The sequence below is a fragment of the Theobroma cacao genome, chromosome 4 (genome assembly GCF_000208745.1).
Source record: "Theobroma cacao cultivar B97-61/B2 chromosome 4, Criollo_cocoa_genome_V2, whole genome shotgun sequence".
NCBI lineage: Eukaryota > Viridiplantae > Streptophyta > Magnoliopsida > Malvales > Malvaceae > Theobroma > Theobroma cacao.
Genome location: NC_030853.1, coordinates 24,394,410 through 24,418,729, shown reverse-complemented (window position 1 = coordinate 24,418,729; position 24,320 = coordinate 24,394,410). Strand labels below are relative to the sequence as shown.

The following is a 24,320-nucleotide window of genomic DNA, read 5'->3' as shown; positions in this document are numbered from 1 at the left end:
TAAAAAGTATTCAATCAAATGAAAAACAGAGGGATTCCACCTCTGCAAAGGTTCTACAATGTTGAAATGCACTTCCTTTACTCATGTAGCCGGATACCTCAAGAACGTTTTCTACTTAAAATCAGTATTTGGTATCAGCAACTGTTGCTAAAAGCCATTGCTACTACTAATTGAGGCAGTGCAAAAACAATTGACAAAATTTAATTTGCATTTCCAGCAGATGAAGGTATGCAACAAATACCTCAAGCATCAAGATTTTCCAAGAAATTGCAATGGAACATAAAGAGTACACAACAGAAGCCCCACTTGAAGTTCTCCCCCTATAATAATGGAAAAGACAAACCAGTTTTGAGTTTGGACTTGTCTAATGAGTTACCATGTGGTTTTTATTTGTCTTCACAACAACCTGCTGAGAGACTTGATAAGTGATTTCAGATTCTTTCTTGTAGACTCATCACCCGTGAATCCCAGTATATCAGAACTTATATTCTGCAATGGTGAATGAAGAGAGAGGCAGGACAGGTGTGAATTTATGATTTAATAAAACAATCAAATTGTATCTGTTAAACGGAATGCTAGTAGCTGGTAAGTAAAATCTTACCTCGATATTCTTCAAAGTAAAAATCAGAGTATAAATTGATTTTTGAATCAATTCGGTGTTCTCAGGGGTTATAATGGATGAGTGCACCTTTCTGCACAGAAAAGGAATACATAGTTGTATGGTTATAAATTTGAGAGGAGGAAGAGTGCAGCCAAGACAAAAATCAAGGGGCCATGTCTTATTTTCCAGATGAAGCAAGTGCTCTTTGCTTCCATCACACCATAATTAGAAACTTACATCTTATTTGCTACTCCAAATTCAAAGTTTCGCAAACAAGCAGTCAGGGTCTTGCATCACTTCATGGCACAATATCTACAATTGCAGTTAACTGTAGGAGTAAAGGTAGATAGCTTTGTAGCTGGAGGTCAAGCACATAGTCCTTTGGTTTTATGGAACTACTGAGGCTGACGAACATAAGGTGGTGGCTTGAAATAATTAAGAATCAGGGTTGATGGTGGTAGTAATATAATGTTAGTTGTTCATTGCAGAGGTACAATCATAAATACAGTCCATACCATGACATGGAGGTGGAAAATGACAAAGTAAATATAAGAATTAACATCATTGTGTGATGTATTTTTAAATATTACCCATAAACTAAAAAGCATGAAGCACTAGTTAAAGTTTTATCTAAAAAATAAACTTTTATCAATTGATGCTATAGAGATGACAAAAATATTCATCAATTATATACTTTGAAGTTTCATAATATTTTCTTAATATAAGGTACAAATGGCAAAGATTCAAGTGCCAATGCCTGGACAAAGCACACAACAGTGAAGAGCTGAGGAAAAGTTGCATTTTGGCTCAACCGATCCAGCCAGAGACTTAGGCATCAGATTTCAGGTAGCATGTGGCAACAGTCTTATGGCACGTAGAGCTGTGCAAAAGCCGATTAAAATTGACCGAATTTAAGTTGGTTAATTCGGTTAAAATGGCTAACTTGGTTAAGGGAGTCAATTCGGTTAAGTCAATTTGATTCGGTTAAAAATTTAAGACAACTTGCTTTGCTTACATTTGCAATTATTTATCCATTATATTGTAATATAACAGTGTGTATATTAATTAACCACACCAAGCTTGATCTTAAAAGAATTATATGGTCCTCTAATAACATACATGTAATTCATCTGAAAGAAACTTGAATGGCCTTCCTTGACATATAGATACTCCCTTGATATATAGAAAACTAATTGACTTTCTAGCTATAAAAGAAGTTTTGTTGTCCACTACTACTACTACTACTACTATTTATAAGTGAGGAATGAAAAAGTAATAAAGAAATTAAAGGCAAAGAATACCCTAAACTCCAACAATGTTAATCTTTTGTTTAATTTAGATTTTGAAAATTAAAAATTTGATGAAAAAGGGGTGTACATACTTTCATTAATCATTATAATAACTTGAAAAATTAAGAACTTCAAATAATAGTTTTGGTCTTTAATTTGGAAAAATGGGCTTGAAAAAATGAAAACAAGAAAAATGGGCTTGAGAGCATTCAAGCTGAATGTGGGCCCCCCTTGACAATAAACTTGAAAATTATTTAAAATAATTCATATATTATTTTAACCATTAGAATGTTGGCCCTCCTTGACAATAAATCCTGTCTCCATTTGTGTACATGGGTAAGCTGACACTATATCTCACAAGGAGGTTTGAAGCCTGGTGTAGCACAAATAAAGCATGAAACAAATTTCATGAGCTTTTGAGTGGGATCCTTTATCTTAAACAATTCTAAATTATAAGCATGTGAGAGTAACTCCTTCTGGCAAGAACATATAACAAATTATAACCAAGGAAGAATAGAGAAATCACCTCAAATCCTCAGATGCTTGTGTTAGACTTCTGGTCAAATTCTCAATCTCCTTAAGCAGACCACTATCACGAAACTCAGATAACAAAGGTTGAACATCTTCGGCCATGGCTTCAATCTGAAACATCACTACATCAATCCAAAATTCTGAGCATGAGAATCCATTAAAACTTCAGTTTGAAATGTTTCCAGTCGGTTAGAGAGCAAGGAAACACAGAAATATACAAGGAAATCAAACAATGATTCGACCAATTTCCAAGATCTAATTCAAGAAGGAAATTCCAAAACAACACGATCATAAATTCCAAACAACGGTCTCCACTTGAAATCACTAATATGATCTGAAAACTTTTACATTTTTCTAGTTTTTTCTATAGGGGAGTGGCCTGGTAAAGCAAATACGAAGAAAGTTCTTTGTTATAATTAACTCCACCCTAATTGGTTTTAATGCTAACATAACAATGTTAAGCTAATATTTTGCCTTTTTTTCTGATCCCTTCCCTACCAACAGAACTCACCAAAAAATTATTAATGTAGCAGATACCATTCACTTCGTTTTTGGCTTAATAGTTCAGCAATACAGATTAGAAAGAGAAATCTTAACAATAACACATAAAATGTAATAAGGCATGCCACACCTTTGTGAGCAGGGGCTTTGCATCCTGAATAACAGCAGCAACCCGTTCAGCAAGTGAATAGGTGTTGATAATACCAATTTCCTCCATTTGACGAGCAAGACGGGTGACTATCCCCACCAATGCATCCAAACTTACCCCTTGTTCTCCCTTTATCTTTTGCCTATCACATACAATTAGGCCTTCCTTAAGACAGTCTGGGTTGAGAGGTCCCACTGAAGGTGATGGAATTGGATCCCGTGGCGTGATGTCAATCAAAGTTTCCATCAGAAGACCAGATTGGTTCACCTCAATCAGTGAATTTCGAGGTATAAAAATCTTATCATCTTCGACCTATGAATGATGGCAGCAATGTTGGTGCATATACAAAACTAAACAAAATATTACAGCAAAATCATTATATTGAAATATACCTCAACAACTGCTTCTATACTTTTCAAGGAGGGATTAACACGAACAACATTGCCTACAGTCACTCCTCTAATCCTTACAGGTGTTCCAGTGCAAATACCAGATGCTTGAGCAAATTCAAACACCGCCAGATACTTCCGGAATTTAGAACGTATCTGAAACCCCCTCAACCAAGCAAGACTAAGTGCAAGAAGCACTGTACCTGACACAAGAAACAACCCAACCCCACCTTCCCAAATGCTTTTACGACCAAAGCCAAAATCACTAAGTGGACGCAATGTTTGCCTCCAAATATTCTGAGGAACATCTAAAACAACTGCAAGTGGATTCTTTTGCTCTGAAGAAGCAGTTGGTGGGGTATTCTCAGTATTGGCAGACATAGCTCTAACTTTTGCCAACCTTGTTCTTGGTTTTGGTGGCAGATATGGCAAAGTTTTCAGAAAAGAATGTGGGATGGTGGTCAAAGTGGAAGATAGCAAAGAGGGGCATGTTGAAATCTTGACTAATGTATTTCCGACCATTTTTGCAAAATTTGAAGCTAAAGGCTATGAATACTACACAGTCCAAAATGCAATCAATACTTTAGCTAAATTCAGAATGAAACAAAACCAATTCTCTCTAAATCTTCAGCGGGTAAGACTTCCATATAACTGAAAAGACAACACAAATGATATTCCATCAGATAAAAGAAAAATCCATTTCTTTGAATAAAACAAAGATGCACTTGCATTAAATATTTAAAATACCATCAATTACGCTGGAAAAAAAAGGAAAATCAGGCCAGTGACTATTAAAAGTTCCATTAAACTCCATTTCAATTAAAAAAAAATTAAGAAGGAAAAACGTAGCTTGGAGTTGAAAAAAACAACTCAAGTTTCTATTATATTCAATTCACTGTGGTTTAACGGGAAAAACAAGTAAAGAAATCCAAAAAAGTGAAAATATTAAAATCCTAAGTACTGAAAAGAAAATTCATCAATTTTCTTCGACAGTACAATTACGAGCCACTATACGTGTAGTTCATATCAACTCAGTTCACTAATACTAACCTAACATTTCACAGAGAGAAGCAAAAGAAAAGTTAAATTTTAAACATTCAAAGTTGAAATTTCTTTCCATATTCTTGAAAATTTTCTCTGTAACCAAACAGCTTAAGAAAAGATTAAGGTTTCTTGAGTAATGAGTGAGTACCTTCTGGAGCTGGCTAGGGTTTTTCCCTTCACGAATCGGAGGATCGAATCGGAGGCAGCAACTCCGACATTTTATTGGAAATGAAAAAGCACAAAAGAAGTTTGAGAAATTTCAACGTTTTTAATTTATTTTTTAAATAATAAAAAAGGAAAAAAAGGAAATGTCACTAATCAGTCCTCGTTTCATTGGCTTTTATGAAATTTCGGGGGTAAATTCGTAATAAAAAGTATTAATAAGCACATGCAAAATGTGATATGCTATACTACTAGTCGACCGTTCTACATTTGGGTTAGACATATTCATGGGTTGGGTTTGAGCAGGAAATTTGAGGCCCGGCCAGCCCAATATTATTATAATAATTAATAAAAAATTAATTTTTATTTTTATTTAAATTTAAAATTTAAATTATTAAAAATGTTAAATATGAAAAATATTTGTACAATTTTAATGATAAAAATAATTTAAATGAATGCTTTAAGTGTCGATTAAGGCCCACGCAGTTCGACTCATCGACACCTTTAATTAGAGTATGAATATTAAGTAGGCCATTTTTCAATTTTCAGTACTCGGTTATATTCTTATTTTATTAATAATGAAAGATTTGAAAAGAAAATTACCTAAAATAGGAGGAAACTTATTGAATTTTACAAGTACTTCTATAAAAATTTTATGAAACTTTGATTTCCTACTTTTCTTGTTATGACCATTTTGTTAACTAAACAAAATTTTAAAACAATAAAAAATAAGAAAAGAATGATTATTCCATTCCTCCAATTAAACCTATTAATTTGATAAATCAACAAACAACCATTTTTAATACCAAATTTAATGATTTTCTCATAATAATATATTGTCATTTATATAACATTATCTCATGCTCCTGTAATAATTTTTGAACTAAAAAAATTAAAAAATCTGACTTGTTCATGTTTATTACTCTTCCATCCAAGCAATTCAAAGAGGGTAAGAAAATATATTTAGAATTGATAAAGGTACAACTCCAGACTTAAGATGTGCTCCGAATACTTGAGGCAGGAGGAGAAGCTAATACAGAATTCATGTTCTCATAGAAACGGGAAATAAGAGAAACAAAAGCACAAAAAACATTCATTAACTGTCAAAAAGTGCATATCATCCTATCATCCATAAAAACACCAAATAAATATCCATTACAGAAACTCTTGACTGTTGCAAAATGGCATGGAATTCAATAAACCAAAAATCAAAATCTAGCTTTCATGGCCTAGTTGTAATTGGGTGACAGACTTGGAGAAGTCATATTTTCACAGGTCTTGGACGCTCAAACCTGCAAACAAGAAAAGAATGAGGAATTTGGTCAATACCAAGAACCTTAGGATGTTACAAACATGATAAGACAGAGGAACACTAGGGTCAATAATAATGATGCTGGTGTGACAATAATGAGAGAATAGTTTGTTTTTGCTACATATCTAGCATCAAATTATTATACATTGTGTTTGTCCATTTCAAATAAGGATGCTGGTTCGATCAAAAAAATAAAAGTAGGCTCCTCCATCATGTATGATTTTACCTGGAGGAAGAGACTGCTTCAACTTGTCAGCCTTCTCAGCATCAGAGACACAAAGTGTGTACAAGTACTTGGAGCAGCGGACCTTGAACTTGACAACATCTTTGCTCTTCTTGATTTTTACAGAGCGTGCATCTTTCCTTCTGGCGGTGAGAAGGAAGTCCTTGATCTCATGAATTTGCTTAGGCTGTGCACCACAACATTAAAAACATTCATTTAACATAGAAACTTAGAAAATAGCGAAGAAATCACAACCATACAAGCTGAAAAGGTGACACTGCCAAGCCAATAAACAACTCAAAGAGTAAGGGCAACACATATTGCAACTAAAAGATTCTGAAAACTGCACACATATTCTATAACAAAGAAAACATATCATAACTTAACAAGGGTGCAATGAAACATATCCAAATATTTCACCTTCTCCTGCCTACAAACACACTTCATTAACCCCAAACAGCTATTCTATTAAAAGTTTTTCTCATTATTTTGGCAAGTAACACGTTGACAATGAAATCTCAACATAAATTGACATAAGACAATGGATTATATTATATATCATCCCAAATTCCTAAGATGCACCAACTAATTGGAGAAAATCACAAGAAAGCATTCAACAGCAAAAGAGTGAGTCATGATAAAAGGCAAACAACTTATCAGATAATTAAAATTTATTGAGCTATCAGACCACATTCGGAATCTGAAAAATTTTAACACAAAAAAAAATTTTAATTAACATATTAAGTTCCCGCAACCCACCCCATCTAAACATCTTTGCTATAATGTGACTAAAATGTTTTGTAGACGCACCAGAATTAAACAGACTACATGAACAATATTCAGATATCTACTGAAAGAACTACTTATCACAATCTCTAGAACTCTTCCGACAAAGCCCAAACCCTTATTTTTTTTTTCTCCTTTTAAAGTACATAATCCAAACTCATTCACAGTTATCTTTATAATCACCATTTAAAGTTTAAACCCAACCTCACTAAGAAAGCAAAATGAGAAAAACTGTTACAAGGAAGCCAATAACAGAATAATAAAAGCAATTCCAGGTAAAAGAAACACATAAACGAAGATCTAAAGCATAAATAATCCTCACTAGGAGGCATAGAACATGAAAAGGAAAACAACTTCAGAGATCTAAAGAGATCATTGAAGAAAACAAATGCCTTTACCATTTTTGTTTGACGTTTTTTGGAGAGCTTCTTCACTCTGCAGAAACGGCACGCTCCAAACCCTGGTTTCTAGGGTTATTGGATTATATAGAGGCAGATAACAAAACCCTACTGAATTTCCCCCACGTTGCCCGTTTTATCCTCGATCAATTGCCGATATGACGTTAGTGTCCTATTCATGAGCTGGACCCTGGACCTGGATCTGAATGGATCCATTCATTACTATTTCGATCAAAGAGGTTCTAATATTAAGCCTATTGGGCCATATCGTCGTGATGATTAGAAGCAAAGAAGATAATGGGTTCAATTCAAACAAGGGAAAGTTGGGCCTAGGAACTAAGGCCTTGATACTGAGAATTAGGTTTGGGCTAAATTCAATTGGAAAAATAATTGTCAATATCAATTATAATTGGGAATATGGGACCAGTACTTGCAATGCGTTTTGATGTAATCCTTGATTTCCTATTATACTGAGAGAAGGAATGAAAGAAAAAAAATATATCTATATCTATATATATATTATTTTTGACATAAATATTTTTTTTTTAAATTCGCTTGGTAGCTATTTCTTATTCATGTGTGCAAGTTAGATGATCTCATCAAGTGTGGTGACATTTTATTTGACCATCTTTCACATTTTTATTAATTAAAAGATATGTTAATAGATTTTTTTTGATATAATGGTTTGAATTAAGTTAATATACGAAATTAAAATTCGGGTATCACCATAGACCTTCTTTAATACAAATATTACATTAAATATTTTTTTAAATATAGGAACCAAATAGGATATTATCCTTATGAACAAATAATACTACTACCAATCAGTACCGTTAGTGCTCTAACGAAAAGGAAAATGAATCCAATTCCCTTTTTTTTTATTGGTTACAAACAAGTAAAAACCATGCTTCTATGTGGTTTTGTATGACATCGTGAAACCAATGACACGCATCAACTGAATTGGTTACAAACAAGTAACCAAGTGTTCACATAATTAAGCTTGCATCAACTGAATCAAATTGATGGGGGAGCAAACAGAGGAATCCTTCAACAGACGCCTGGCCCATAGGAAATGCATGCTTTCACTGGGGTGGAATGGATCAAAGAATACACGACTCTTTCTATCTTCGCATGGTGCAACATTTTGAGCGCAAGGAAGAATCCTAGCTCCGTTCCTATCAACGCAACAAGAAGAGTTTACATCCTTAAATCCTGCATACAAAATTATACAAATAGAGTTTGTAAGCTATATCAAAACAATAAAAATCAAAGACATAGTTTTCGCTATTTGTGCTCAGTTTTCAAGGATTAGAGAGTTTGATCCAGCTTTATCTTCTTTTACTCAAATTCAGCTTAAAAAATAATCGAGTGGACTTAGCCCGATTCAATTAGCTTAAAGAATTTGATTTTAAAATTTAAGTAAAACTTAAATGTCACTTGAGTCGAGTATTATTACAAAATTCAAAGTCAACTCAAATCATTATTTCAACTTGGTTTGACAACGAATGAATTGAGCTTAAGTATTGTTAAGAATCAATATAAAATAGCTCTTAAAAGTAACTTAACTTATTTACATTTTTAATCATTTTAAATAATTTTTACTTACCATATAATGCAGGCGACACATATACATCTTGAAAAATTTTGTAAAGGTCTCCAAGAACGAACTTTGATCCCGAAAGAGTGGATTGCCACTTTGTTAACGAATTGGAAATGAGCTTATTGTATATAGATATACGCTCATTCACTTCTTCAACACATGATGTTGTGTGATTTTTTGTATTTATATTAAATGGTTGGCACCCTAACGGAGACACGTTGTTCACCAAAAATTTGCGAACACCAAGCTTATATAATCTCTGCATTGAAAACAAATTCACAAGTTTTACATGTGATTTAACATTATGATTCACATTTTAATAATAAAAAATAGTAAAGTATTCGACAATTTGATCATTTGGAAATACTCTTAAAAAAAATTCATAAAATTATTATGTTCATATTATTTGTGAGTAGTTGAATAATTAAAAATAAATAAAAAGAGCATTACTCTTTTAAGAATTTGATGAATACTTCAAAGATTTACCTGCAATTGCTGAAAAAGCTCTTCAACAAGTACTTCGGCATATTTATCTGGAGAGTTTTTCGATGTTGAAGTTTCATAGGTAAGCCCTAAGTCATTGCTCGCAGTATGGATGAAAAAAACAGACTTGGAGAGGTATTCAGTGAAACTTTCTGTGCTGCTAAATGAACTCTTCAAATCCTTCAAGGTTGTGTTCTCAAACAAGTCTACTTGTTGGAAGAAGTTGAGCACATTCATATGCTGTGTGGTGTAGGAAAATTTGCAAAATGCTATAAGTTAGTGAACTTATCAAGTGAATATAGGAAAATTTGATACTTATTATACGTATATGGTTAATTTTCACCTAGTAAAAACATTTTAATTGAATTTGAGTACTTTATCTCAAATTTTCTTAAACCTATTATAATTGATAGAATCATATTGTCAAGACTAAAATTAAATTCAATTTTAACAAGATGAATAAAATCATCTATAAAATTATATTAATGTAGCAAGGTATTTTACCATAGAGCGTCCATTTTCAGAAAGAATCCCAGAGGAACCAGAGGCATAGTTCACGCCAGTCCGAGTTGTTTTCTTGTCTGCCTCAGACATACCCAAAATTGGTGGTGGGTATTGAAAACCACCCACTGTAGCTGCATTATTAAATATATAAAACAATTTAGTTAATATTACATTTCACGTTCAAAGTTTTTGCTAGAGTGGATATTTATATAATAAATAATGGAGGTTTATTAGAAAATGGATTCTCACCCAATAAATCATTGCTCAGATTAAAAAAAAAAATGCAAGATATGAAGTCAGAAGGAATGAAGAATTCTCTATGCTAGGGTGCATGTTTAAAGAATAAAATTTTAGAAACTTATTCCCAAAACATGAGATAATATGATATTATGTTAAACTAAGTACTAATATATATTGAAAATAATAGTAAATGGTGTTAAAGTTTTTGTCATACCAATGAAATCTACTACGATTCTACCATTGGTGGCACGACCAGTAGGTTTTCCATCAAAATCAATTCCAAATGGTAGATAATTTGCTACAGCAGAATGGGGCAAGAAATTGTTGTTCCCATCGTCCACGTAGGAGTCTCCAAATACGTAAAGAGCTGGCAAATCAATTTTGATATCCCCAAGGGACAGATATTGCAAAAGAGACTGTTGGTTAATGTTGAATGGTGGTACTTCAAGAACATCTCCAACACCAAACGAGAATAGTTGTAATAAATGAAAGAAGATGAAAACACAAACAGAGATAGGGCGACCAAGCTTAGCCATGATTATAGCTCAAAAGTATGTAAAGAAACAACTTTCCCACTTTGCTATATTGAAATGATAGGTTGATTTGAATTTTGTGTAGAATTATGTGATTTCTTTGTTGATATTTATATGAAGTTTTTCTAGTGTTTTGTTATAAATTCCAACTAGATTAATGTATAAATTTGGAACTTGACAGCATCTTGAATGTCGGTTAATTATGAGCTGGAAGTGTTAAAGAAGTATAAAATATTTTAACAAATTAAATTAGCGTATTACTATTTGTCAATATGCTTTTTGTTATGATGAAATGGATATCAACTAATACCGTTATTTCTTTCAACTATTTTAATTCTAAATTTTTAGATAATTAAAAATGGTAAACGTAATAAATTGTTTTTTTAACTTCTTAGTCTTCCAACTAAAATCTCTAAAATTAATGCACAACACATGGGTTGCCATAGTTGGGCAATCATGGAATTAAATATATTCTGAAGTTAAATATTGTGTTATGATATAGAAAATGAGCTTTTGTCATATTAAAACAGTGAGAATTTATGTCACTTTTACACTCCAATTCAAAAAAAGATTATAGCATAAAGATTGTTAGACTTGAGCAATACAGGGGTATTTGAAATATGTCATAAAATTGAACTTAGGATTATAAATAGGACAAAGATATAGCTTGAGTACAAAGTTATATTTCCTCTCTTATACATCATCTTTATACAAAATAAAATTTTCAATCTTGTTCGGCCTGATTAGGTTGGTGATTGATCGGATTGGGCCATTAGGTGCAGGGAGTCGAGAGAGGAGAGGAAGGAGAAGGGAGTTATGGAAGGAAAGAATTTTTATTTAATTTTTTTTTGTTTTTCGTTTTTTCAAAAAGTTAAAATTTATTTGTTAAAAATTTTACTTTTATTATTTTTTTAAAAAAATGTATAACGTATGGTAATCATTTATGTCTTACATAATATTACTTACGTTGCTTTATTCTACTGTCATTTTCTATTATTTTTATCATTTACTAATCTTGGGTTTAAACCTTAGCATATAGAAATTGTTCCAACCGGTTCCTTATGGAGCCCAACTAGTTGACCTTTGTCTTCTATCCTAAACATCAAGATTGCACTAATGTTGTAAATAAATTTTACGCCTTCCTTTGACTTCAATAAGCTCAAAGAAGTGCCCACTTTATCTCGTCAACCTAAGGATCACAAACTCAACAAACAATGGTCACTTCGCGGACACCCTCAACATCTACTCTCCAATGTTACACAACTCTAATGTTCATGGAAACAGCTTTACTTTCCCATTACTCTTCAAGGCATGCGCAGCCCTCACTTCTCTTCGTGACGGCACAAAGCTCCACGCCCAGGTGCTTCAACTTGGTTTCATACACGACATCTTCGTACAAACATCTCTTCTCCTCATGTGCTCTAAACGCTTTGATTTAGTCTCTGCTCGCAATGTGCTCGACGAAATGCTTTCGAGAAATGTTATTTCTTGGAACTCTATGATTTCTGTTTATTGTCGTGGTTTCCGTGTAACGAAAGCAATAAAGTTGTTGAAAGTAATGTGGGTTCTTAGTTTTGAACTAAGTGCTTCCACCTGCTTGCGCCAATCTTTAACTAGGCTTATTAATGCACTGTTGCGTATTTAAACTTGGATTGCTACCATGTGAGGTTCCTTTAGCGAATTCGCTGATGAATGTGTATGTTAAATTTGGTTTTATCGATGGAGCTCGTTCCGTTTTTGATACTATGGATGAAAGATCGATCCTTTCATGGACTACTATTTTTGGTGGCTATGAAAATGTTGGGAATGTTGGGGAAGCATTCAATCTCTTTAGTAGAATGAGAAAAGTGGGGGGTGTTAGTTAGGATATGGTGCTGTTCGTTAAGATCATTGCAGGTTGTGTACAAGCAGGGAATTTGCCATTAGCATCATCAATTCATTCTTTTGTTTTGAAATGTGTATATGATGGATAACTTGGTTCTTAACATGTATGCAAAATGCGGTGACATTGGCTCTGCTCGAAGAGTATTTGCAATGGTAGATAAGAAATGTATTTGCTTGTGGACATCCATTATTGCTGCATATACTCAGTTTGGTTACCCTGCTAAAGCATTGGATTTATTCAAGAGGTTATGCAGAACCGGGCTCAACCCAAATGAAGCAACCTTTGCCACTATATACTCTCTGCCTGTGCTGATTTGGGATCACCAAGTTTGGGGAAGGAGATAGAGCATTATGTGAAACCAAATGGTTTTGCATCAAATCAGCAGGTCCAGACCTCATCGATTCACATGGACTGCAAATGTGGAATTGTGGAGAAGGTAGAAGAAGTATTTGCAGAAGTTTTACATAAGGACTTAGGTGTTTGGAGTTCAATGATAAATGGTTATGCAATTCATGGCTTGGGAAATGAGGCTTTGAACCTATTTCATCAGATGCAAATAACTGAAACTTTCAGCCTAGATCATGTTGTTTTCACAAGCATATTATTGGCTTGCAGTCATTCGGGGTTGGTGGAGGATGGATTCAAGTATTTCAAAGACATGAAAAGGGTTTACAGAATAGAACCTAGTATAGAGCATTATACTTGCATGGTCGATCTTCTTGGTAGAGCTGGTCACTTTGACTTGGCCCTGAAAACCATCCAAGAGATTCCTGTGCAGGTACAAGCTCAAGTATGGGCTCGATTGCTTAGTGCATGCAGGAAATATTGCAATGTTGATCTTGGAGAATATATAGCCAGGAAGTTGTTAGATTTGAATCCTGGAAACACCAGTAATCATGTTTTGATGTCTAATTTATATACATCTGGGGGTAAGTGGAAGGAAGCAACTATAACAAGAAGCATGTTGAGGAATAGAGGATTGATTAAAGAACCTGGTTGGAGCCAGGTTCAGATCATGTTTTTGTTGCTGGAGATAGATCACATAATTGGTCTGCTGATATCTATAAAAGGTTGGATGAGTTTAACATTAAACTTAAGGAAGCTGGGTGCATTGCCGAAATAGATATGGTGTTTCATGACTTGGAAAACGAAGAAAAAGAGGAGGCTCTGGAGGTTCATATTGAAAGATTGGCTGTAGCGTGGGGACCAATCAGCACTGACGTGGGAACCACTCTAACAATCATAAAGAACCTTTAAACTTGTGGTGATTATCACTGTTTTTGAAGTTTACCTCCAAGGTTAGAGGCAGGCATCTTATTGTAAGAGATGGTCAACGCTTCCACCATTTTCAGTCTGGCTCCTGTTCATGCAAGGATTTCTGGTGATTTTACTTCACTTTTGCTGTTTGAAACTATCTACTATTGTCACAAAAAGATCATGTTCTTTTTTGCTCAGAGGGCATCAAGCTATTCAGTGGACATGCATTGACTATGTAGGGATGGCTCATTTATAGTCATTTGGTCTTAAAGGGAAAAAAATTTAAGCATCATGAATTTCTGTGTAAGTATTTATGCATTATAACCTGTCCAATTACGGGTATTGCTCTTCCAAAATTAAATCTGCATAGCTTATATGTTACTCTTGCACTTTGGTTTGGCTGACGTCCAACTTCTAATAATTAGGTTTTGGTTCTTACGGTGTTGCTGTGTAAAGATCTCAGAAGCCCCCCTTTAGGTGCAAATTTAGAATATAGGCCTTTAGTATTGCAACAGAGACTTTTGTTAATGTTTAATGTTTGTACTCCATAACCAAATGAGAACGATCGAAAATGAAAGAAGATGGAAACACGAACATATATGAAGCAACTTATTTATGATTAGCTTAAATTACAATAGGAAAAGGACTCCCTATTTGATATTGAAATTATATTGGAATTATATGTTATGGTTTATATGAATTTAGGGGATATTTTTGCTAAGTTTTTCTAGTCTCTTTTATAGATTCCAATTGGATTGTTTAAATTGTTGCAAACGACCATTTTGCCAGTAGATACGATATGATGGGGAGATGGTAATATATCAACTGTAAAATATATACATCTTTCAAGAAATATTTTGATATGGAGAAGAAACATGTTGAAAAAAGAGGTATAATACGAACTATACAAATGATGGGGACTCAAAAAATCAACTGTAATAAGAACAACTTCAATAGTTGTTGGCATGCATAATTGGTTGCATCTTTATGGTTTTGGATGATATCATGAAACCAATGCCATGCGTAGTAATCAAGTGTTCACATAATTAAGCTTGCATCAACTGAATCAAATTGATGGGGGAGCAAACAGAGGAATCCTTCAACAGACGCCTGGCCCATAGGAAATGCATGCTTTCACTGGGGTGGAATGGATCAAAGAATACACGACCCTGTCTATCTTCGCATGGTGCAGCATTTGGAGCGCAAGCTTGAATCCTAGTCCCGTTACTATCAAAGCAACAAGAAGTGTTTACATCTTTAAATCCTGCATACAAAATAATACAAATAGAGTTTGTAAGCTATATCAAAAAAATAAAAATCTAAGACAGTTTTTGTTATTTGTGCTAAGTTTTAGGATTCAAATAAACCTTAAAATGCCACTTGAGTTGATTATTATCACAAAATTTGATCTCGACTCAAATCATTATTTGAACTTGGTTCGATAATGAATAAATTGAGCTTAAGATTTTTAAGAATTAATATGGAATAGCTTTGAAAAGTAATTTCACTCATTTATATTTTTTGTCACTTCAAATATTTTTAACTTACCGTATGATGCAGGCGATGCATAGACGTCTTGAAAAATCTTGTAAAGATCTCCAACAATGAACTTAGATCCCGAAAGAGTGGATTGTAACTTTGTTAGTGAATTGGAAAGAAGTTTGTTGTATATAGATATACGCTCATTCACTTCTTCAACACATGATGTTGTGTGATTTTTTGCATTTATGTTAAATGGTTGGCACCCTAATGGAGACACGTTGTTCACCAAAAATTTACGTGCACCAAGCTTATACAATCTCTGCATTCAAAGCAAACTCACAAGTGTTACATGTGGATTCACATTGTTATTGAAATTTGGCTAATAAAAAAAAAAGTAAAGTATCTGACCATATGATTATCTAGAGATACTCATAGAAAAAGTATTCATAAAATTGTTATATTCATGCTATTTTTGAGTAGTTTAACAATTAAAAATTGAATAAACGAGAACTATTCTTTTAAGAATTTGATGATTATTTTTAAAATTTACCTGCAGCTGCTTAGAAAGCTCTTCAACGAGCAATTCAGCATATTTATCTGGAGAGTATTTCGGCGTTGCAGTTTCATAGGTAAGCCCTAAGTCATTGCTCGCAATATGGATAAAAAAAACAGACTTGGAGAGGTATTTAGTGAAACTTTCTTTGCTACTAAATGAACTCTTCAAATCCTTCAAGGTTGCGTTCTCAAACAAGTCTACTTGTTGGAAGAAGTTGAGCACATTCATTTTCTACATAGAGTTGGAAAATTTGCAAAATGCTATATAGTTAGTGAACTCATCAAGTGAATATAGGATGATTTGATAATTACCACAAGTATATGGTTAATTGTCACCTAGCAAAAACATTTTAATTGAATTTGAGTATTTTTTATCATAAATTTTCTTAAACCTTTATAATTGATAGAATCATGTTGTCAAGATTAAAATTAAATGCAATTTTAACAAGATTGATAAAATCATCTATAAAAAAAATATTAATATTTCAACGTATTTTACCAAAAAACGTCCATTTTCCGAAAGAATCTCAGAAGAACCAGAAGCATAGTTCAAGCCAGTTCGAGTTGTTTTTCTGTCTGCCTCCGACATACTCAAAATTGGGGGTGGGTATTGAAAACCAGCCAGTGTAGCTGCATTATTAAATATAGAAAAAAAGTTATTTATGATATATATGTTACATTGCACATCGAAAGTTTTTGTTAAATGGGATATTTATATAATAAAGAATGGAGGTTTATTAGAAAATGGATTATTACCCAATAAACTGTTGGTCAGATTAAAAGAAATGCAAGATATGAAGTCAGAACGAATTAAGAATTCTCTAGGATAGGGTGCATGTTTAAAGAATAAAATTTTAAAAAATTGTTTTCAAAATATTGAAATGATCAAAGTAATTAACTACATTAAGTTTGTGTATCTTTGTTGAAATGGTAATTAAGTTGAAAGTACATATCTAATAAAAATAATATGAAACATATGAGTATATGGCTCATTGTGATTGGTACTCAATCTCTTTATTAGAAAGAATAAGGTTCAAATCCTCTCATTTTTCCAATTAAAAAAAGAAAATAGAATGACTATGTATTAAAATATATTGAAATAATAGTAAATGGTGTTAAAGTTTTTGTCATGCCAACGAAATCTACTACGGTTCTACCATTGGTGGCACGACCAGTAGGTTTTCCGTCAAAATCAATTCCAAATGGTAGATAATTTGCTACAGCAGAATGGGGCAAAAAATTGTTGTTCCCATTGTCCACGTAGGAGTCTCCAAATACGTAAAGAGCTGGCAAATCAATTTTGATATCCCCAAGGTACAGATATTGCAAAAGAGACTGTTGGTTAATGTTGAACGTTGGTACTTCAAGAACATCTCCAACACCATATGAGAATAGTTGCAATAAATGAAAGAAGACGAAAACACAAACAGAGATAGGGCAACCAAGCTTAGCCATGATTATAGCTCATAACTATGAAAAGAAACAACTTTCCCACTTTACTATATGTTTGAATGATAGGTTAATTTGGATTTTGTGTAGAATTATGTGATTTCTTTGTTGATATTTATATTAAGTTTTTCTAGTGTTTTGTTATAAATTCCAACTAAATTAATGTATAAATTTTGATCATGATTGAATATGGGTTAGTTATGATCTGGAAGTACTAAAGAAGTATAACATGTTTTAACAAACTAAATTATAGTACTACTATTTGTTAATAAGCTTTCGTTGCGATGAATTGGATATCAACTAATCCCGTTATTATTTTTAATAATTTTACTGCTAAATTTTAAGATAGTTAAAAAGGGTAAATATAGCAATTTTTGTCTTGTAACAAATTTGCAAATCAAAGTATTAATCATCAAAACAGTTATACAAAATATTTCTGAAGTTAAGTCTTGTCTTTTGGCATAGAAAATGAGCTTGTGTCATATTAAAGAGTAAGAATTTGTATGACTTTTACACTCCCACCCAAAAAAAAAAAAAAATCATATAGTTTATCAGGTTTAAGCAATAGAAAACAATTTGATGTATAGCACCCTTTTATAGGATACTAAAAAGGTAATATTCTCTGTGTTCTACTTCATTATACAAAATTAAATGTACACTTTCTAAAATAATAGAAAATATAATGCAAGAGATTTTTCGTATATTTTTCATTTTTACTCTTTAAAAATTACCCAAAGGGTAACTTTAAAGAAATCTATAATAAGATGCTAAGAGGTAAGACGGTAGAAATAGTTGGCTTTTGTTTCTACAATATAACAATAAATTATTTTAGAGTTAAATCCATAAAAAATATATGTTGTTAACTTATGTAAAACACATTTCTTGTATGATAAAGTAGTAATTCAAACTGGGCTAAGCTTGTGAGCTTGGGCAGGCCCCAGACCTATGGACAACTTTACATCAATACTCAAATATATAAAAAAACAAGGATAAAACTAATGGTTATAAATAAACTTAAACTTTTAAGAAATCAATGCAATATTAAATCACTTATACCTAAGTCAAACTGAATATATTATGATATAATTTGAAAATGACAAGACACCATATATAGTTCCTCTACTTTTGATAGGATAAATCAAAAGGTTTTCTCTTCTTTTCTCTCTCTTTTTTTTTTTTGTTCAAATTTCTCTTCTCTCCTTTGATATAGATGTCGGCCTCTTAGGCGTATTTGAAATAGACTTATCTCCTTGGCATTGACTTGTTATCCCTCACAAAGTCTTCAATCATTTGCAAACTTTTGTGTGAAGAAGAAGGTAATATTGCAAAAAAAAAGAAAAAAAAGAAATCCATAATTGGCGAAATGATGAGCGAAGTATCATAGAAATGATGAACAGCGAAGGTCTTATCTAAATCTAGAAAAGTTGTTTTCCACTACTTAATGTTGGACTAAAGTGAGAACACCAGAATGGTAACTAAAGGCAAATATGCTGTTCAAGTCACTAGACACAAAGGCAAACATGGGATTTGGTTGGTATTCTTATGTTTGCCACCAAGGTCTCTTCTTGGCCCCCTCCTTTTTCTTTATGTCAATTTTTTTCCCCTTTATGTGATATACTCATCATCTTTATACAAGCACTTCTCTGGTTTAACATTAATTTCCAATAGGTTAATATTGAATTAATTTGTTGATTGCAAAACTTTGGGTATATAATCTTCATAATAATTCAATGGTTTAAATTTATTAACATCAAGTTTAATAAATTATCATCAATTATCTAAACTTTCCAATTCATCAATTATCATTGTTCGCATGTTTTTTTCTCTCCATCTGTTAAGTTTTTTTTTTCTAAAAAACAATTAATACATTTTAATACCAATGTAATTTTATAATCAATATTTTTATACACATTAAGATATGTATATTTGTATAAATATATATACACGTTTATATAACGTATATGTATTTAAGAAATAGGATATATAGATGGATAGATGGAGGGTTTGCTCTCCATTTGTCTTTGAAAAACCATCCAACCTATATCATAAGGGACAGGCGATGGCAAAAACATGTTGGGATGAGGATTTTTCCTATTGTTAATACAACGAAGAGAGGAAAGTGGAAATAATTTATATCTGAATATTTGGCTTCATTGCGTGTACATATTAAAGAGTTGGGTTTCAATTTCTTCCCATAGAAAGAAAGTACAGTTGAAAAACTTAGCCTAATGGCTTGGTGTACCATGTACGTTACCAATTAAGAAATGGGATAGGTGGGAATAATTAATTGTTTATCAATTGAATTGAAAACTGATAATTAAGTGCAGGTTGATATTATTGGGTAGCGGTGCAGGCTTAATCACACAAGCTGATTCTTTTTGATCTTCTGAAACGCCACAAGCTGAATGGATTCGACTCAAAAGAATATACTCAAAATCAACTTGCTTATTCTCAACTTGACCTTTCCTTATCAATAATTTGAACAGTAAAATGACTCAACTTTGAGAGTGTTTTAATATTCGAGCTCAAACTTTGTCGACTTTTTTTTGTCTTTTAAGCATATTTAGAGTGAAATTCAACTATAACATATAAACCAAAGTCTCAAATTGCCATTGAGTTTGAGCTTGAGGTTGTTTTTTTTTTTTAATATTATTGTTATAAATCTACAGCTAGATTGCATTCTATTAGAGTACCCTAGCCATGTAAACATATATAAGAAGCTAGAAATATTTTTCCCCGCCTAATTTGGTAAGTTATTTTGAATGAAATAATTAATGATATAAAACCTAAAATTTAGGAGTAATTAATTAATTGCATCATAAGTCATGATTATTCCATAATGTTTCATTTTCATTCTTGACTTAAAAACTAATTTTTTTCGTTCAACACTTTTTAATTTATTTTAAATCCATCTATTCATTAACATGTCATTAAAAAATGGATAAAATTTTTCATGTTGTGCTCGGAGGGTATAAATTTTGTTTGTATTCTAATGATGATTATGCTTATGATCATCTGAAACTGATATATTATATTTATGATTATTTAAAATAGATATAAATATATACATAAAAATATTATGCTAATGATCACTCAAACCTATATCCGTACAATAATTCATTCAAATTGTTATTATGTTATAATACATAAACATATTATGTTTATGCAAAGTGATAACATTTTATTATTCCTTTTAACACTTTTATCACAATTTTTTATCCCACTTGATATGGTAATTGGCAAAAGTTTATTGCTTTTGAATATGCATTTACTAATTGCTTGACTTTCTTATAAATTGATAAATTTTACATTTAAATTTATCTAACAAATCTGTCAAATCTAATAAGATAAGAAAAAATTATGGCAAAAATATATTAAGGGCAAAGTAACATTACCCAACAAAAGAGGCATATTCTAAAGCGCAAAAACTGACTAATAAACAGCCCAAAAACAAGATGTTAATCATTCCTGCCAAAAGCATTAAGAATATATGTTTTTCAATAATCAGCTTTCAATTCTCACTTTATGTGGATTTTCTTTAACTTTATACTTTGTTCATTTTGGTGATTAACCAATTGTTGGTTTTCTTCTCTTCAATGTGCTAATTCGATATTGATATGATGATGGCTATATTTGATTGTGATTATAATATACATATTTCTCATTTCAAAAAATTTTGTACACTGAAGTCTGATAAATTTCTTTCATGTAACAATATTCCATAATAGAACTTCAAAATTTTCTTTTGATTTCCTTGATTTGCAGCCAACTTCAATTACATGATTAGTTAATGCTAAAGAATTGCTCAGCCTTATATAAGGTCTAGTAATTCCTAGGTTTAAATACCATGTAAAAGAATACATTACCCTTAATCTCGAAACAGTAATTCTCATTTTTCTTCTTTGGGCTTCCCCCCCACCCTGTCTCTCCCCAAAAGAGGGAGAAAGGGAGTAGGATGAGAATGAGATTGGCATGCAACAAATGCTAAATCTATATGTGCAATGGGTGTGGAGATGGGGATGATAGAAATAGTCCATAAAAGCCCTCTATATAAGAAAGAAATTGGGATGATATAGATATGGTTCATATTAATTTCACCTATTAAGATATATATGGAAGTTATTTTTTTCTTGCAAAATCTGAGAAGAAAGGGATGAAGAGGAAGGAAATACAGGGAGCAATCCAAATTGGAATTGGAAGTAGTACTGGGGATATGTCATAGAGTTGACAGAGGCACAAATGCAAACACCTTCAAACAAGAATAATGATCTAAAGCAGAAAAAGAAACATCACAAACTCCAAAGCATAAAGCTGAAGAAGAAAAGTCGACATAAGATAAAATACAAGCATGCATATATGAATGAGAAGAAGATATATAAGAAAAGTGAACTCCATCTGCATGTTTTCATTGCTTCCAAACTCGTGCATAAATGCAGCGCAAAAGGCTTCACTTTTTCAGAACATGTGGAATCCATGGTTGCTAATTTGGCCCAATTTCTAGGGTTTCCATGCTGATGCCCATACTACGGCTTCATCTTTCCATGTTAAGTAAAGTCCTGTTTCATCTTGGTGTGGTTGTGCAAGCGCCCATCCGGCTCTGTACCTTTTTAGCAATGCCTTGACATCATCGACGACGTCGTCGCTGAATCCAACCGGTGAAAAAGCCTCCTTGAGCCTGTCAGACCATTGGCTCCCTTTCTCCCTTCTCTCACACTCTCCTGCAGTACTATCTTCCCCTTCGTCACAAGCCAAAACCCTAACTATGCTCCTTGAACACTCCCTCTCCAGCATCAGCTTCTCATTGCTGGTTGGGGCAAAGCTCTCCTCAAGCATCTCGAAGTACAATGTATAAAATCTTAGGCATTCTTCGAAGCACGTGACAAAGTCATATCGGGTGCTTGAAAAATCTGCTTCTTCCTCGACAACCGTCACGACTTTAGGCCCAAGGGATTGGAACATCTGGATCACGGCTCCTCTTTCCTCCACTGCAACTCTTCTCAAGGCCCCGATGCAATTCACCGCGACGGCTTCATCCTCAAGAACACCGAGTGCCTCCTTTGTGAGTTCGCCCAAGTGATTCGGCCCACTTATTACATTAAACTCGAAAGGCACACCCATTAACCTAGCAAACTTCTCCATTCTCTGGCGTATTTCCTTCATGACCGACCTTACAATATTAGCTGTAACCACGACAGTGAGCTTTAAGTGTGGTGTCTCATCGTTTCTCGTGGCCAAAGCTTCTAGCAAAGTAGGCCATTGAGTGCAAAGGGTATTGCTTATATCGATGATGTGAAGTTTGGCCTCCCCATCTAAGGCCTCCAAAATTGCACCATTCGCAGCTACATGACCAAAAGTAGTCCATGGACTTACCTCTTGGAACTTAAGGATTAACTTCCTAGCTGAATCAAAGGAGTGGCTCTTTTCCGCTACCGAAGTTAGGGTTCTGTAGCATCGTTGCCCCGATTCGGTGGCCTTGCAAAAGAGTGCCTGCAAGAAATAAGATGCTAGTTTCTGGTCACAGTCTCCATAAGGGGAAGCGAGCTCGTTTAACATCCACAGAAGGTGATGGATTTTGGTAGAATCCTTGTCGGAGATGGCTCTAGCGCATTCCCTTAGGAGCCTTGAGGCCCATTTGTTACCCGTGGCACAAGGCTCGCCGGAGTCTGATGAACGGCTGGTTGATGTGTGGCTATTTTGGGGCTGAATACTGTTGGTGTTGTGCATGTCTACCGCTACTGACCATTGCTCTGCTGCTTGGACGGGAAGAGTTGTGCGCCCGCTCCTCCTTTTTGAGTGAAGAGAGTAATTATGTCCATCAATTGGGGAGGCCCCCTTTGACTCCTTAGGCACCTTTGCAGAACTCAATTTCATTTGAGTTCACAAATGGCCATGTACAAAAGCTATGTTTTAGAATGCCCTTATTATTATATTTGGTGGTCATTGTCCTACTATTTTATTACTATTTCTTTGTATTTGCTTGAGTATCATATAAAATATTAATATTTCAAGGTATATATAATATCTTTTTGGAGTTAAGCTGTAGTTATAAGCAAGTATATGCTTCTTCTATGCAACTTCCACTACAAATTTTAATCTCCTCTCTCTTTATATATATACGAAACAGAGTGAGTTATTAGTAATAAAATAATGTCAAATATTCTTGTGGCTTCTAGTGTTTGTTTCTTATTGTTTTAATAAACTATACATGGCATGATTGGCAGAAATGCAAAGAAATAATGTTCTACATAACACACAACTATTTAGCTATGTCTAAAATTAATTTATACTGTTTTATAAGAACAAAACATTTAAAACAAGGTTCCAAGACCCACAGTGGGGTCAAACTAAGAAGGACAAGTATCTATTGGTTCTGAAAGAAAAAAAAAATTGCATTAATTTAGCTGAATTAATAAGCCATGGGGTCTTGTTTCCGGAGACAAGAGTTTCTCCAATTCAAGCAATCTTGTTTCTGGTTAGTCCATTATGTATCAAAACAATCCTCACAGAGCGGGGCATTGTAACGTTTTCTTCAACATAGAAATATACACACTATATATATCTATATATATGTATGTATGTATGTGTAGGATGACGAGTCCTACTTAGGTATCCCGGACGTCTAAATTGCCTATGACATGAGTAATTAAATAAGGTAATTGAAATAATTAGATTAAGATTTCTGACTAATTACAAACTTGACTATACCTAGAACTAGGTAGAGATGTTTTACTTCTTTGGCAATTAATCTCCATTGATATGGTTTTTGGCCATTGTCACCGGTGGTATCATAGAATTTCAATGCATCCAGGGTTTGCATATGTATTCGATCAAGTTGATGTCATCATAGTTATTAACATTTGGGGTGGTTTGAAAGGAATAAAACATTTATTCTCAGAAATATAATATGTCCACGGAATCCCTATTTCCCCATAGGAACTGCACGATGCT

The 24,320-nt window shown here is 33.2% G+C and overlaps 5 protein-coding genes and 1 pseudogene across 6 annotated transcripts; 1 reads left to right on the top strand and 5 right to left on the bottom strand.

Moving 5' to 3' along the window:
- LOC18602440 (protein TRIGALACTOSYLDIACYLGLYCEROL 2, chloroplastic) lies at positions 1-4,773 on the bottom strand. Of its 2 annotated transcripts, XM_018120317.1 has the most exons (6): positions 4,652-4,772; positions 3,463-4,110; positions 3,053-3,382; positions 2,417-2,532; positions 602-692; positions 1-489 (listed from the first exon to the last, which is right to left on the bottom strand). In XM_018120317.1, exons 2-6 carry the CDS (start codon positions 3,979-3,981, stop codon positions 397-399), a joined length of 1,149 nt encoding a protein of 382 aa, XP_017975806.1. In that variant the 5' UTR covers positions 3,982-4,110; positions 4,652-4,772; the 3' UTR covers positions 1-396. The 2 variants fall into 2 exon arrangements, with proteins under 2 accessions (XP_017975806.1, XP_017975807.1); XM_018120318.1 differs by lacking the exons at positions 1-489; positions 602-692 and adding an exon at positions 2,078-2,263 and having other exon boundaries at positions 4,652-4,773.
- Positions 5,732-7,488, bottom strand: LOC18602439 (60S ribosomal protein L38). Its single transcript, XM_007033818.2, has 3 exons — positions 7,385-7,488; positions 6,204-6,387; positions 5,732-5,957 (listed from the first exon to the last, which is right to left on the bottom strand). The coding sequence occupies exons 1-3, from the start codon at positions 7,385-7,387 to the stop codon at positions 5,935-5,937; spliced, it is 210 nt and encodes a 69-aa protein (XP_007033880.1). The 5' UTR covers positions 7,388-7,488; the 3' UTR covers positions 5,732-5,934.
- LOC18602438 (GDSL esterase/lipase 7) lies at positions 8,379-10,765 on the bottom strand. The gene is made up of 5 exons (XM_007033817.2): positions 10,426-10,765; positions 9,972-10,102; positions 9,471-9,707; positions 8,991-9,243; positions 8,379-8,596 (listed from the first exon to the last, which is right to left on the bottom strand). Exons 1-5 carry the CDS (start codon positions 10,745-10,747, stop codon positions 8,379-8,381), a joined length of 1,161 nt encoding a protein of 386 aa, XP_007033879.2. The 5' UTR covers positions 10,748-10,765.
- On the top strand, positions 11,877-14,524 carry LOC18602437 (annotated as a pseudogene).
- Positions 14,933-17,378, bottom strand: LOC18602436 (GDSL esterase/lipase 7). The gene is made up of 5 exons (XM_018119080.1): positions 17,057-17,378; positions 16,423-16,553; positions 15,919-16,155; positions 15,435-15,687; positions 14,933-15,150 (listed from the first exon to the last, which is right to left on the bottom strand). The coding sequence occupies exons 1-5, from the start codon at positions 17,376-17,378 to the stop codon at positions 14,933-14,935; spliced, it is 1,161 nt and encodes a 386-aa protein (XP_017974569.1).
- Positions 21,558-23,367, bottom strand: LOC18602435 (protein SHORT-ROOT). Its single transcript, XM_007033814.2, has one exon. The coding sequence runs from the start codon at positions 23,241-23,243 to the stop codon at positions 21,870-21,872; it is 1,374 nt and encodes a 457-aa protein (XP_007033876.1). The 5' UTR covers positions 23,244-23,367; the 3' UTR covers positions 21,558-21,869.